This window comes from Salvelinus fontinalis, chromosome 16, assembly GCF_029448725.1.
Source record: "Salvelinus fontinalis isolate EN_2023a chromosome 16, ASM2944872v1, whole genome shotgun sequence".
Lineage (NCBI taxonomy): Eukaryota > Metazoa > Chordata > Actinopteri > Salmoniformes > Salmonidae > Salvelinus > Salvelinus fontinalis.
In genome coordinates this window covers 4,383,872-4,397,475 of record NC_074680.1, presented here as the reverse complement: position 1 = coordinate 4,397,475, position 13,604 = coordinate 4,383,872, and the positions used below count along the sequence as shown (strand labels likewise).

At 41.1% G+C, this 13,604-nt stretch overlaps 1 protein-coding gene across 1 annotated transcript in view; it reads left to right on the top strand.

The window, feature by feature from the left end:
* Nucleotides 1–13,604, top strand: part of LOC129812542 (MAM domain-containing glycosylphosphatidylinositol anchor protein 2-like) — a 279,019-nt gene that overhangs the window by 252,982 nt on the left and 12,433 nt on the right. The window contains exons 11-13 of the mRNA XM_055864183.1: nt 3,026–3,203; nt 11,007–11,027; nt 11,367–11,522. Of these exons, the coding sequence (XP_055720158.1) occupies nt 3,026–3,203; nt 11,007–11,027; nt 11,367–11,522 (355 nt within the window). The remainder of the gene's footprint in view (nt 1–3,025; nt 3,204–11,006; nt 11,028–11,366; nt 11,523–13,604) is intronic.

The following is a 13,604-nucleotide window of genomic DNA, read 5'->3' as shown; positions in this document are numbered from 1 at the left end:
CTCACAAGAAGATGTTGTATTCAGTCCCTGGAAGAGATATTCGACTCCTTTCAACTCTCACTTCCGCATTACACCCAGATGAAGGCGTGTGACGTGTTTCTACGGTCCTAAGTGTCATGACCTTTTATAGACAAGGTCTTAAAGAGACACATCGCATTTTGGAAATCTCAATTCGGATAGGAAAATGGCTGTAAAAATAGTTCTGTTCCACTTAGAGAAATAATTCAAACGTTTTTAGAAACTATAGACTGTTATCTATCCAATAGTAGTAAATATATGCATATTGTAAAATCAAAAATTTCTTAAGAGGCCGTTTGAAAATGTGCACATATTTTCCAGTTTTTTCAATAGTCACCCTGCAGCCATAAGAAGTTTTAAGTCTTATTGAAACATTCAGTAAAAGTTAAGGAAGTTGTAAAAATAATAACTCAAAATAACCTAACATTTCCGTTGTCAAAACGTGAATAAGATTTTCTCAGAACCTGCCTGCAACATAAAAATAAACGTTCCCAGAACAGGCAACATTTTCACTGCTGTTTTCAGAACGTTAAACAACTTTCAGATTTACGGTCAGGAAATGTATAGCTTCGTTCCAACAACTTCCAAGGAACCAAATGTGCTAGGGATTCAGGGATTCACAGCTCTGAGACATTGAAAACCTGGGCTGGGTGGGGTGTTTTAAGGAGGGAAGCAGAGGCCATGTGAGGGCTCCCAGGATGCGTCCTGATTGTCCACCCTTCTCCCCAAGTGTGCACTTCCCATCATGAATAAAACAATCTTAGATTGATGTAAGTATTGGCTGGAGAGAGATTCCACCATTTTTTTCAATTCTTGACTGGAATTGTGCAAGTGCACACTTGGAGAAAAGGGCAGAGAATTGTGACTGTAGCCCCAGTCTCTAGGGGTTGTCTTCACTTGTTATTCCTCCAGAATCACACAAACTAACATACAGCTAAGTGAGGGCAAACTTGGGAGAATCTCAATTGTATATCTGTGATCGAGGGACAGAGAACACAAGGATTTAAGGAAATACAATTTAAATCCAACTTAACTTATTGGATAATGCTGTTAAATCATTGGTTTGGTCTGACTTTATGGTAGATGGGACTAAGATCAAGTGTTTTGGAGGCTGTAGTGATGGTTGCACTTCCTTGCAAAATACGTAATTCATTAAATATGGGGCGACAGGTAGCCTAGTGGTTAGTGCGTTGGGTTGCTAGATCGAATCCCCGAGCTGACAAGGTAAAAATCTGTCGTTCTGCCCCTGAACAAGGCAGTTAACCCACTGTTCCCCAGTAGGCCGTCATTGTAAATAAGAATTTGTTCTTTATTTAATTAAATGACTTGCGTAGTTAAATAAAGGTTAAAAAAAAATGTATTCTATTAGCAATGGTGTAAAGTACTGAAGTAAAAATACTTTAAAGTACTACTTAAGTCATTTTTTTATGTATCTGTACTCTAATTTACCATTTATATTTTTGGCAACTTTTCCTTTTACTTCACTACAGTCAAGCATCGATAAAAATGTCACCAGAATAATACCCACTATTTATTGGAATGGAGCATCAAGATCACCTTGCACTTTCACAACCCTGTAAAGTTCATCATCACTTAATTCATCTGTAGCCTGATAAACTGCATTGGTAGGACCACACTTTACTTTATTTTGACGGTTGTTATATCAATATTTCCACCGCCATTTCTCGCATAATTAATTTTTCCGACACAAAAAGATCCCACCATGTTGAACGAACAAATGTCAGCATTTATATAATTGTACCAAAACGACCTGTTTCCATCACAGCTGACGTCATTTTTTTTTAATACGGTATGGCTTTAATCTCAAAAAAACTGTGGATAGAAACGTGGTTAATGATTTTTTTTGATATGCATCTCCCATTTGGCATGTCTCTTGTGATGTGGTTCACAGCAGCACTGACGGATGTGTTGACTTGACAACTGCACTGGAGTTTAGAATGACCCTTACCCCCCTTTTTGTTCCATGCTGGCTGAAGACCTAGCTAGCCAGTAACTAGCTAACACCAGACAGAGATGAAAGGCACATTTTGGCACCAGTAGAGTAGCTATCTCGCTACATAAACCACGCCCCCTCAGAAACCATGCCTTCACCAATGTTGGTTACAAGGCGGTAGTTATTTAAATTAGGTGAGAGATTATCATGTTACCATTGGTGTATTAAAATGAGAGTTAAGGTGATGTCACCTTGTCCTAGATTTCTGCCTAAATAAACATACCCAAAAGTAACTGCTATTCATGTGTAATTACATGATTCTGACATGCAAACACTCAAGTAAAAAATACTTCAAAGTAGTACTTAGGTAGTTTTTGGGGTTATCTGTACTTTACTTTACCGTTTTATATTTTTGACAACTTTTACTTCACTACAGGCCTAAAGAAAATGTTGTACCTTTTACTCCGTACATTTTCCCTGACACCCAACAGTACTCGTTACATCATGAATGCTTATCATGAATTCGCAACACTTATCAAGAGATGATCCCTACTGCCGCTGATCTGGCGGACTTACTAAACACAAATGCTTTGTTTTTAAATGATTTTGGAGTGTGACCCTGTCTATCTGTAAATAAAATACAAATTGTGCCATCTGGTTTGCTTAATATAAGGACTTTTTTATTATTTGTACTTTTACTTTTGATACTTAAGTATATTTTAGCAACTACATTTACTTTTGATACTTAAGTATATTTAAAACCAAATACTTTAAAACTTTTACTCAAGTAGTATTTTACTGCGTGACTTACTTTTACCTGAGTCATTTTCTATTAAGGTATCTTTACTTCTACTCAAGTATGAGAATTGAGTACTTTTTCCACCACTGTCTATTAGTATGGATTTTAAGGATGTTTTCTTTGACCTTGAGTTCAGAAAGGGGATCAATGGGAATTTATTATAATGTGGCCAGTTTGGCCTATGTGCACTTGTAAAAAATAAAATTCAAAAAGGGATTCTAATGATTTTCCAAAAAATCCTATGTTTTGTCTAGACGGGCCAGTCGAGGTGGTGGGAGCAGGAGATCCCCATGGAGGGAGCAATTGCCATGGGCGAGCTGATCACCCACAACCTGACGGAACTCATCAAGCCCGAGGCCTACCTGGTCCGCCTCACCCCCATCACACGCTTCGGAGAGGGAGACTCCACAGACAGAATCATCAGATACAGTGGTGAGCAGAAATCATTCTGTCTAGTTGGACTGTACATACTGTCCAACTAGATTCTGTGTATGCTCACAATTTTGTATTGTAGTATACTAATGTACTTGACCCTCAGCATTGTACAGACTTCAGTAGGGACTAGCATGGCCATGTATGCGCACAATTGAGTATTGTATTATTGTATATTGTACACAATGTATGTGACCCTCAGCATTGTACTGTAAAGACAGAATGTTCTTCAGTAAGGACTAGTGCCATATGTGACATGGGCATAATGTTCTATGTAGACCAGGGGTGTCAAACATATGGCAGGCTGGTTTGAGTAAAACTAAAAAAACTAAAAAAATGGGAGGGGGACAAACTCAATATACTTTAAAATGACCAAAACCAAATCTGTGTCGAAATGATAATGGACCTACATTCATACAGTTTCTCGACTGTGTCCAGCTCGCTAATAATAAACTAAAGGAAAGATGGACACTCAGTGAGTGTCAAAAATTAAATAAATAAAAAATGGATAGAGGACTATGTTTTTGAAATTTTGATGGCGTGGAAATATAACACATTTTCAGTGCGGCCCTCCGGACCTTATTGAAGACCATATGCATACCCAGGAGAAAATGTACACTGCTCAAAAAAATAAAGGGAACACTTAAACAACACAATGTAACTCCAAGTCAATCACATTTCTGTGAAATCAAACTGTCCACTTAGGAAGCAACACTGATTGACAATAAATTTCACATGCTGTTGTACAAATGGAATAGACAACAGGTGGAAATTATAGGCAATTAGCAAGACACCCCCAATAAAGGAGTGGTTCTGCAGGTGGTGACCACATACCACTTCTCAGTTCCTATGCTTCCTGGCTGATGTTTTGGTCACTTTTAAATGCTGGCGGTGCTTTCACTCTAGTGGTAGCTTGAGACGGAGTCTACAACCCACACAAGTGGCTCAGGTAGTGCAGCTCATCCAGGATGGCACATCAATGCGAGCTGTGGCAAGAAGGTTTGCTGTTTCTGTCAGCGTAGTGTCCAGAGCATGGAGGCGCTACCAGGAGACAGGCCAGTACATCAGGAGACGTGGAGGAGGCCGTAGGAGGGCAACAACCCAGCAGCAGGACAGCTACCTCCGCCTTTGTGCAAGGAGGAGCAGGAGGAGCACTGCCAGAGCCCTGCAAAATGACCTCCAGCAGGCCACAAATGTGCATGTGTCTGCTCAAACGGTCAGAAACAGACTCCATGAGGGTGGTATGAGGGCCCGACGTCCACAGGTGGGGGTTGTGCTTACAGCCCAACACCGTGCAGGACGTTTGGCATTTGCCAGAGAACACCAAGATTGGCAAATTCGCCACTGGCGCCCTGTGCTCTTCACAGATGAAAGCAGGTTCACACTGAGCACATGAGCACATGTGACAGACGTGACAGAGTCTGGAGACGCCGTGGAGAACGTTCTGCTGCCTGCAACATCCTCCAGCATGACCGGTTTGGCGGTGGGTCAGTCATGGTGTGGGGTGGCATTTCTTTGTGGGCCGCACAGCCCTCCATGTGCTCGCCAGAGGTAGCCTGACTGCCATTAGGTACCGAGATGAGATCCTCAGACCCCTTGTGAGACCATATGCTGGTGCGGTTGGCCCTGGGTTCCTCCTAATGCAAGACAATGCTATACCTCATGTGGCTGGAGTGTGTCAGCAGTTCCTGCAAGAGGAAGGCATTGATGCTATGGACTGGCCCGCCCGTTCCCCAGACCTGAATCCAATTGAGCACATCTGGGACATCATGTCTCGCTCCATCCACCAACGCCACGTTGCACCACAGACTGTCCAGGAGTTGGCGGATGCTTTAGTCCAGGTCTGGGAGGAGATCCCTCAGGAGACCAGCCGCCACCTCATCAGGAGCATGCCCAGGCGTTGTAGGGAGGTCATACAGGCACTAGGAGGCCACACACACTACTGAGCCTCATTTTGACTTGTTTTAAGGACATTACATCAAAGTTGGATCAGCCTGTAGTGTGGTTTTCTACTTTAATTTTGAGTGTGACTCCAAATCCAGACCTCCATGGGTTGATAAATTTGATTTCCATTGATAATTTTTGTGTGATTTTGTTGTCAGCACATTCAACTATGTAAAGAAAAAAGTTTTTAATAAGAATATTTCATTCATTCAGTTCTAGGATGTGTTATTTTTTTGAGCAGTGTATTTTGACACATGTAGACTATTAGCATTGATTACTATGTCCTATCCTAGCCCTGTATGGATGTTGTCATAATTACACAGTCATGTAAACATGTCTTGAAGAAAATATCACAGTAAGAGCCACTCAGACGCTGTCATATTTTGTGAGTATTTATATGATAATAGGGACCCCTACTGGTTAGGAAAATATAATTACATAGGTCACTGACTGAGTAAAAGTGTATTTAAAAGGAGGAAGTAAAGCATTATCATCGTCGACGGGCAGACAAACTTCAAAGTATCAGGAGTCATCCATGAAGGATTTCAGCCGAGGGTACAAACTTAAAGGAATTTTGAATGAAATGCAATTGCAATGTAGTTGGGGTGCGGATTTTAATTACCTATCTGTTATTACTGGTCTTTATGTAGACAACGTTCCACGTCAGAGAAGAATCATTGTCTATTTAACTGGTGTTTATCTATCTTTCACTCTCATTTACTGTTTTGTCTCAATCCATCCTCTTTTTGGTACATTCTTACAAAGGGAATGAAAAGAGTCACAGAAAATGTCGGCCCAATCCACCTCTTCAACAAATTAACTCCTTTCAAGACTGGACAACAGGCTGCGGAATTAGAATGACAGCCTGAGCATTGCTTCAATAGTTCAACACCAACACAGATGGACGCCCTTGTAGTGCAGCACTACAACACAAGAAACAATTCTGTCCAGGTTTTGAGACCTCTATCTCCCAGGCATGAATAGCCTGGGTCTATGCTAGTTCCCCCCTTTGAAATCCACGCCTGGTGCAAACCTACAGCTGTCAGCCCTAGCATGTGAAGTATGCACGCACGCAGCCAGCTAGTTCCACCCTGTAGAAACACAAAATTACATTCTGGTAACGAGTTGCTCTGACTAGCAAGCAAACACAACAGTTCACTGACCTTCTGCACTAATTGGATGCTTCCAGCCTATTTTATCTGATTATGTGTTCTCTGTGCCCAGGTGAGGTGAGGTAATAGCAGCACTAGAGTGCATATCTCTCCATCAACCCACTTATTATCCTGTTTTTAGGGGGGAGTATGCTATATGTTCCATTTCAGAGGTCTGAAACTCCCGGCCCTCGGCCCAAATCAGCCCCCAGGGTGCTTATTTGTGGCCTGCAGACCTGTAGTTTGAAACGATGCTATATGCTGTATCCATGTTATGGTTGTTGCCCATACTGACTTGACATTTCAACCTCTACCCTGCGGTCTCCTCTTAACAGTGTTTAAGGTCCCGCGTGACCATAGGTTGTGGTGCAACTACGACATCGGGACTCAAAAGATTGCTGTTGAAGCAGTGACACACTTAACCCATCGGTGTACAGTTTTAAGCCCATGGGAAAGCACATTTTATTGTATACAGGAATGTCTATACTGTATTGACCAGTATGAGACCCTCATACTCCTCACACAATTATTTCGGTTATATTAAACTCTCCAAATACAATTTATACCACCACTAAGGACATTGGTAAGGGAATGTTTGTAAGTTAATGTACGACTATTCCCTTACGCCCCTATTTAGACTGACTTGTGACTTATTGAGATTAATATTCATCTTTGAATGTGCCTGTTGGTTCTCCTTTCAATGAGTTTGTCTCATAGAGCTATTAAGCCGGCAGTTACGACCTGTGGCAAAGGTTGAGTTTTGTTTGTTAAACAAGATTTGCAATGGCTGCAGTTCAAATGCATGCTCGGGATGGTGCCAAACAAATTGGCAAACCAATGGGGGAAAATATAATTGCTCAGTCATCTCATATTATACAATAAAATGCTCAAAACTCACACACACACTAAGGGCCTGTGGATAACATTTATTTGAATATGAGAGAACATTCTGACACATGATTGTTCACATAAGATGATACCGTGACCTGAAATATTGAGATTTATTTTCGTTGGTTTTCTCCAGTGATACAACATAGTACTTCAATGATTTGCAGATTATCTGACAATCAACAGATGATTCCTCCAAATGTATCTGACCTGAAACGTTTAGTCTCCCTCTGCATGAGTTGCATCAAGATTACACAAAGCACACTAACATCAAATGACCTCTTTTTGCATATTTGTTAATTTTGTAAACCAGAACCTGGACTGTTTTAATCACTACAGTTTAAAATCTGAGGAGTGCTCTGAATAACTTTTGGTTACACATTATACCTGTGTAGCAAGACTTTACACTGTAATTACCCTTCTAACAACATTGTATTAACTTATATTATACATTAGCAACTGCATTTTAATTGCATGAGGAAATACCAAAGGGCACCTTCAAACTTGTTCCCAAACTTTCCTGCCTTTTGTTTATTCCTTGACACTGTACACAGGCTCTTAAACTAAGAAATGATACTGAGCTTGATGACAAAACCATTAGTTGGTTTAGCATCAGATAGGCTACTGCTGTACATCATTAGAAAACGTTAGATACCGTTGTATATCACCGGGCAGAGCTTAAGTTGCTGTAATCATAAATCAGAAACATTGCTTAGTGAAGGTGGCCTTTGAAAGCAAGCTAGACAGGGAGATTATTGCATGTAGCCTATATAGGGAATACAGCAATAAATTATTGCACTGTTCAGATTCATTGTCTTATATCAGATTATTTAATTTTTTATGTAACCTTTATTTAAGTAGGCAAGTCAGTTAAGAACAAATTCTTATTTACAATGTTGGCCTACACCGGCCAAACCCGGACGACGCTGGGCCAATTGTGCGCCGTCCTATGGGACTCCCAATCACGGCCGGTTGTGATACAGCCTGGAATATAAACCAGGGTGTCTGTAGTGACGCCTCAAGCACTGAGATGGAGTGCCTTAGACGCTGTGCCACTCAGGAGCCCAGATAGAGCTTCTATTCTGCCAGTATTTCTGGAGTTTGACCATGTGCATGACAACTAGCTTATATGTGTCCATTAGCTTGCTAAAGTAATTCGTAGCTAGTCACTTCATATGAATAGGAAGCTAACCTGTACACATTCAATGCTGAACACCAAACGGTTCCTCCATAAGCTAGCTAGAAAGCTACTTTAGCGACAATATTTTATCACATTAAAGCCGCTAGCGCAGCCTGTTCTGCCACGAGTCAGTAGCTTCCCGTCAGCTCATCTGCTGCTGCGCTCAACTGACCCAAATGTTAGTGGTTGCAGATAATTTTAACAGGGCCTAGACACAACTTTGTTTATATTTTCTTGCCAATTGAATTGGAAAGTATTAAATCACTGTCATGTAATTTTGCTATCTATTCTGCCTATTTGATAGATAGTCATACAAGAGCGCAGTCATATCAAAAAACAGGAACTATGTTTTCATTTTTGAATGGCAGATGCTCTGGAATCCCCAAATGTTGGTCCACAAGACAGATCTGACATAAGACAATGCCCCAGGTCGTTGTTGCTCTGAGAAAGCATTTAGCTAGGCTAAGTGCAGGTATTAAGATAAGGGCCTTGTAACAGTGCTTGTGTCGTAAGCCTAAAATGAATTGACCTTGGATTCTGTAAGAAGATGATGAGCATTATCCTGGTGCCAGATCTGTTTGTGTTCATAGGACTTGGCAAGACAACACAAGCAGGTCTGGGACCTGGCTAGTTGAGCCTTATTTCTCACAGAAATATACTGTAGTACAGCGGTGTGCGTTTAGTGTTGTTAGATGACTGTAGATAATGATCGTGTATGACGAGGTAATTGCTCAGAAACGTATGGAGATCTGATTCTGGCGTCCCATATATGTACAGTAGCATACTAGCATTGCACCTTTCGATTCCAACGTGCAGTGGCACTGCGTACAATTGTGTCCTCTGGATAACAGCATTCAAGGCCCGAGGACATGCCAGGGCAGCCACTTCAGTGTGATACACTGGGTCATCTTTCGTAACCACAAGTGTTGGTGTTCGAGTTACAGTATGTGTTTTTCTCTGAGCAACTTTAGCCTCAAGAATCGTGTTTACTTCTTGCTCACACCGTAAATATTGTACAGCAGCTGTTTGATGAATAAAACAAGGATATTCAGATGGTCTCATGAAGTGACGCCTACAAGAGAGAAGCAGAATGTACAAAAACATGTATTTTTTATGTACGCTTACGAAAACGTGTTCGTGCAACTACCTAAGCCTTCCAGATATGTAGTCTATCCTACACGACGAGCGAAAGAGAGATGCACCAATTTGAATGTGTATTTAACGATGTTGATAAAATGTGCGTCTTCCACCGTCGCCTCCCAGCCTATTTCCTCCCTACACCCCTCCCTGCCTCTGTAGTCCTAATCGCTGTCTTGCTGAACCGAGTGCACAGAGCCTATCAATTAGAGTCAGTGCTAATGGAGAGCATGTTTCCAAACTAGCAGCATCTGCTCCTCTCCACCAAGGCAACCTCCTCCTCACTCAATTTGGAAACAGCTGGGTGGTTTAGTAGTGGGGGAAGTGAAACTTCCCGATGCATAATTGGCTTCAATATTGCAGCTCTGAAAGGGGAAAACTATGTAAAAAAAAACGTGCAAATAATGAAAATCTGATACGATTTGCCACAAAACCACCCACCCACACCTCCATATTATACAGTTGCCCAAATGACAATCATTTGATGCCGGCGCATGCATTTACATGTTTTAGTCCCCAATACGAAATAAATCAATTGGCGGTTCTCTTTACAATGGGATCATTTCTATGCAATTTATTTTGTACAGACTTCATTTTAATAATAGCAGCTTCTTCCCTTGAACATCTGCTGTTGTTTTTGTTTTTCGAATGTGTCATTGTTTTTGCGTTCATATCAGGCAGCTAGCCTAGTGGTTAGAGCGTTGGACTTATAACCGAAAGGTTGCAAGATCGAATCCCCGGGCTGACAAGGTACAAATCTGTCGTTCTGCCCCTGAATAAAGCAGTTAACCCACTGTTCCTAGGCCGTCATTGTAAATAAGAATTTGTTCTTAACTGACTTACCTAGTTAAATAAAGGTAAGATAAACATCTAATAAATCATCATTAGTCTATTCAATGGGCCTCCGGCTGTACTTCTCTTGGGCCGCACTGATCAGTTACACCACCAAATGGACACACTGTTTACTCTAGTGCAGATGGCTCACCATGAAAGTTTACAGCCTGAATACATCTCCCAAACTCCTACTGTGCTTGAAGAATGCTTTCTCTACAGATTAGGTTCTGGGAGTTGATTGGTTGAAATTGGGATCAATTTCAGGTCAACTATCTCCACGGCACATTGTTGCGAAACCTCTGCCCAGCATGCAGTTCTGCCCTCATTGGGATTGGGGAAGGACTCAGCCGCTGTTCCTGGCGAGCGCAGATAGGGAAGGTGGTGAATTAAATTAAGAAAGATGCAGGTCTGTATAGTTCACTTGAGCATTGTGCTTCCTCTCTTCCATTATACCTCTGCAGTATATAAGCCCTCTCTCTCTCCAGATGATAAGAGGGAATGATGGCACCTCACTACTCCCTTGTACTTTGCCGCAAATTAGACTGCAGGGACAAACAAAGTAGTTATTCATTTTTATATTTCCACACAACACTTTTAAAGAGAGTAGAAGTTAAGTTTTTTAGAAGTTTGAACACCTAAATGATTTAAGTCTCTTGTTTTTTCTTTCAGCACCAGTCAACCCTCACTTGAGTAAGTATCACTCCTATGAATGCTATGACTACCTTAGGCATTTTGATCGAAATATTTAATAAGCCAAGCCAACCATAATGTTTTAGTTAACACAGGCCATAGATAAACACAAAGAAGTGAAGAGTTTTAATATGTAATACACAGTTTATTCATGTTAATCATCAATCGCAATACACAGGTCCTTAATGTCCAACATTATTACCTATTAATACATTCTTCATAAAGCATTCTAAGCCCCTTTTGTAATCTGTAGTAACGTGTTTGAAAATGCATAACATCTATTTTTCCTGACCTGTGCAGTAGCATCTAAATGTATTCTCTGTGTGTCTTCCCCACCAGGAGAGTTCCAGTGCAGCTTTGAAGATGAGGCCGTGTGTATGTTCACCCAAGACAAGACGGATGACTTTGACTGGACCCGACACAGCGCCGCCACCAGAGACACCAAGTACACGCCCAACACCGGGCCCAGCAGTGACCGAGCGGGCTCCAAGCAAGGTTAGCACACACACAAATATACACACACACACATGCACACTCTTGCCCAAGAATACACAACACTGGGCTCTATCTCCTTCAACTCATTTCTCCATTCTGTTCTGCTCTCATGTAGTGGACAATGACGGGATGACATATCAGGAAGTCGATTGGTTATTGCAAAAATCGCGTTGCTGATCATTTGCAACTGACGTTGGTACTTTCTAAAATTTGATCGCCAAATCTGTAATTGTTGTTTGACATTTCTAAGGGACGAGGTATACAAATGGACTGGCTGACACCAGACCATGTGGCACAATCAAGCTTTTAACTCTCATTGAGTCCCACCACGTTAAAATACGTTTTTGCTTAGTTTTGAGTGATCGCGCTGATTGGTTATAACACTCATCAGTTGTAAAGCAAGGGGGCGGTACTCGTGGCTGAGTGTGTGGGTGTTTGGTGAGTAAGAGAGACACGGAGGAGAGCCATCCACTGTAAAAGCACAGCCCCCTTCATTATTGACGTGTCATGCCGACAACATCAAAGAACCTCCCCAGACTCTGGAGTCAGCCTCAGTCTGCCGCTTTAGCCGTGCAAGTATACAAGTGCATTAATGTGGAAAACATTTCAAGGACATTTATGCAGGTGCATTGTTGACTGGAATCCATATTTGAAACAATGTTTGAAATGTACTTAGTATTCTCTACATCAGTGGTCACCAACCGGTCGATCAAGGCATTCTTAGTCGATCACCAAACATTTCTGTAGAAAAGCCAATGACGGCTTGGTGTTTTTATTGGTGTTGCACTGTTGGCGGTAGGTGCACTTGATTCAGGAGCCCTGCGCACCAGGTAGATAAAGTGTTACCATTTAATTTGTCTGAAAAGACAAACTCCACCTACCCGGCGGACCGGGAGCTCTGTGGCTAAATCGAGTGAACGGTCATCCAACTCGGAATTCCAAGTCGGAAACTCGGGTACCTTTCTAGAGCACCGACTTTCCGACCTGAAGATCACTTACGTCATGAGTTCACCTAGTTTTTTTAGTTCCTAGTTGTCTTGAAAGCACCATGACCATCAGTCCAGTAAACTAAAAAGTGAATTATTTCAATTTATGCTCAGCTGTGCCTCGCAAGTGCTACACCAACTGGTCTAGTAGTTTTAAAATATTATACGGTCTGAGAAGAACAATATTGCAGGCATATAGCCAATATGCTGTGATAATGTTTTAGGCCTACTGCACAAATCTACAGAACTGTTTTTAATTGTATTAATGTTACCATTTCTAAGTCAAAAGATCTGAGCGGTAGATCTCAGCTTGCTTTTTGACTGCGAAAGTGATCTTGACTCAGAAAAGGTTGGTGACCACTGCTCTACATGTTACCTGTGTCATTCCACCAATTCAGTGCCTTTTGTGAAGTGTAACTTGGTCATTTCACCTTATTTTATCATTGTCATAAAGAACACTTTCAACTTCGTAAAAAAACTAGTTTTCCCATTCCAAATTACAAAGTGCCTATTAAGTGCCAAAAAAAGTAACAGGGTTGACCATATCAGGGTTGATGATTTCTTCTTAAATCAGTCATAAATTCCATTGTGACAGGGGGAATGAAAGCTTGTTGTGTGCAACAGGGAGTGGCAATTGAATGCAAGTTTTTACTGTCAAAACATTTCTAGCCTGTCTATCTACGTGCTATGCCCGTCCCACTCAGTTTTCCACCACAAAAGACCAGAAAATGGCTATGAACCAGCTGCTTTTACTATGATTTGACTATTAGATGTTCAGTATTTCTTTTTATAAAAATATATTTTTTTCAACAATAGTTTCACCATATTAAAATGAGAGTTAAGTTCACGTAACAAGGTTGACTTTAAAATCAGGGACAGATGTAAATGAATCACTAATCACATGAAATAAAAAAAGATCTTCAGAAATTACGGTCAAAGCAACAAAATAACTAGGGCTTTACAATGATGGTGAAACTTGGAGAAGTTTTGGGAGTGGGTGGGTTAAAATCTACCTTGAAGGGACACTGACAGGGTTGACGGAAGGATGTCAAAATGCTGAATTTAGCAGCCTTTATTCATATTAAAATGATTTATT